The sequence below is a fragment of the Fulmarus glacialis genome, unplaced genomic scaffold (assembly GCF_000690835.1).
Source record: "Fulmarus glacialis isolate BGI_N327 unplaced genomic scaffold, ASM69083v1 scaffold50027, whole genome shotgun sequence".
Lineage (NCBI taxonomy): Eukaryota > Metazoa > Chordata > Aves > Procellariiformes > Procellariidae > Fulmarus > Fulmarus glacialis.
Window position 1 is genome coordinate 1 of NW_009226029.1, and position 1,524 is coordinate 1,524.

General features: G+C 45.3%; 1 protein-coding gene across 1 annotated transcript; it reads left to right on the top strand.

Annotated features, from left to right (window-relative positions):
• Window positions 1–158: 158 nt before the first annotated feature.
• LOC104080310 (myosin-8-like) lies at window positions 159–1,517 on the top strand (the record flags this gene model as incomplete). The annotated part of the gene is made up of 2 exons (XM_009582665.1): window positions 159–254; window positions 1,365–1,517. Coding segments are annotated over 2 exons (249 nt in total), but the record flags the coding sequence as incomplete, so codon positions are not given.
• Window positions 1,518–1,524: the final 7 nt, after the last annotated feature.

Genomic DNA, 1,524 nt, shown 5'->3' on the forward strand with positions numbered 1-1,524 from the left:
GAAGGAGCTGACCTACCAGGTAAGGCAGGGGGCCTCCTTGGGCTCACACACCCTCTCGCAGGAAGTAAAAATTTTTGCACTTGATTGCCAAGGGCAATTGCTAACTCACATAGTGGGGAAACCAATTCATTCTCTTTCCTGTTTGCCAACTGCTTTAGTCTGAGGAAGACCGGAAGAATATTCTCAGGCTGCAGGATCTGGTGGACAAGCTGCAAATGAAGGTGAAATCCTACAAGAGACAATCTGAAGAGGCTGTAAGTATCACTCCGAGTGCTTGGCAAGAAACACTTTCCAAGTGGGTAGCATGGTCATTGAGGAGATTATAAGAAACTTGGAAAGGGCCACTGGTCAATAATGGAGGGCTTCAAGTTCTTGGAAATGCTTATAAATTAGCTTAGCCTTTGAGAATGAAATCAATGAGCAAATAAGAAGGCCAATGAGGAGGGCAGGTGCACATAATATTTTTTTTGCATTAGAACAACAAAGTAGTCTGTAAGAAGGAGTTCTTATTAATAATGCTGATAGTGCAATATATTATGAAGTTCTGAAAAGAAAATATTTTCAGCATTTTGAAATTCGTGTAACTATATTTACAACAGATGTCTGTGACTCTTGCAATTTGGAGAAGCTTGGTAGTTATGTGGAAGCAAATGACTTGCCAAAACTCCATAATTCTGTACCTAGGAACACAGAAAATGTTGCATAAGAAATCCTTCTGATTCAGCATATGTTCATCTACTATAGGGAATTCCACAGGTTGGATACAGCCAGGGAAATCTCAGCAGATAGAGAAGGTGTGGGAAGAACAATCCCAAGCCACATTATGCACTGCATTTAGAATTGTGCAAAGAGCCTTTGCCTTTTTCTGGGCATGCTACAATCAGGGATGAACTGAGGGAAGTCCTGCAGCCCCTGAATTTATGAATGTCTGAGCATGGCTTCATTGCTGCAGCAAACAGTCCAGTACACACAAGGGCTTCTGGACTCAGATAAGGCAATTTGTGAAAGGGATGCTGAGGAGATCTCATGGACTCACCGTCTCTTACAAATTCCTAACCCCATCTCAGGGTCTGCGGAGGTAGTTGAACATTTAATTCCAGAGCTAAAAAAAAAATCTGATTTCCAGCTGCCCCGTTTGTTTCCTTCCCACATTGCAGAGCAGAATTATGTTCAAATCCTGTTGTGCTTGGTCTAAAAGGGGAGGATAAGGAGGTCTGTGTGAGACTTACGTGTAAGCAGTGGTGGGTGGGGGATGGAGATGTGCCTTCCCCCAGGGAAGAGCCACAGCCCCAAAAGGCCAAGGCGCAGGAGGAGTGAAACCCCTGCCATGGACTCCTCACCATCAACTCCCTCTCCCCGCACAGGAGGAGCTGTCCAATGTCAACCTCTCCAAGTTCCGCAAGATCCAGCACGAGCTGGAGGAAGCCGAGGAGCGGGCTGACATTGCAGAGTCGCAGGTCAACAAGCTCCGAGCAAAGAGTCGGGAGTTTCATAGGAAGATAGAAGAGGAAGAGTGAGGATGTC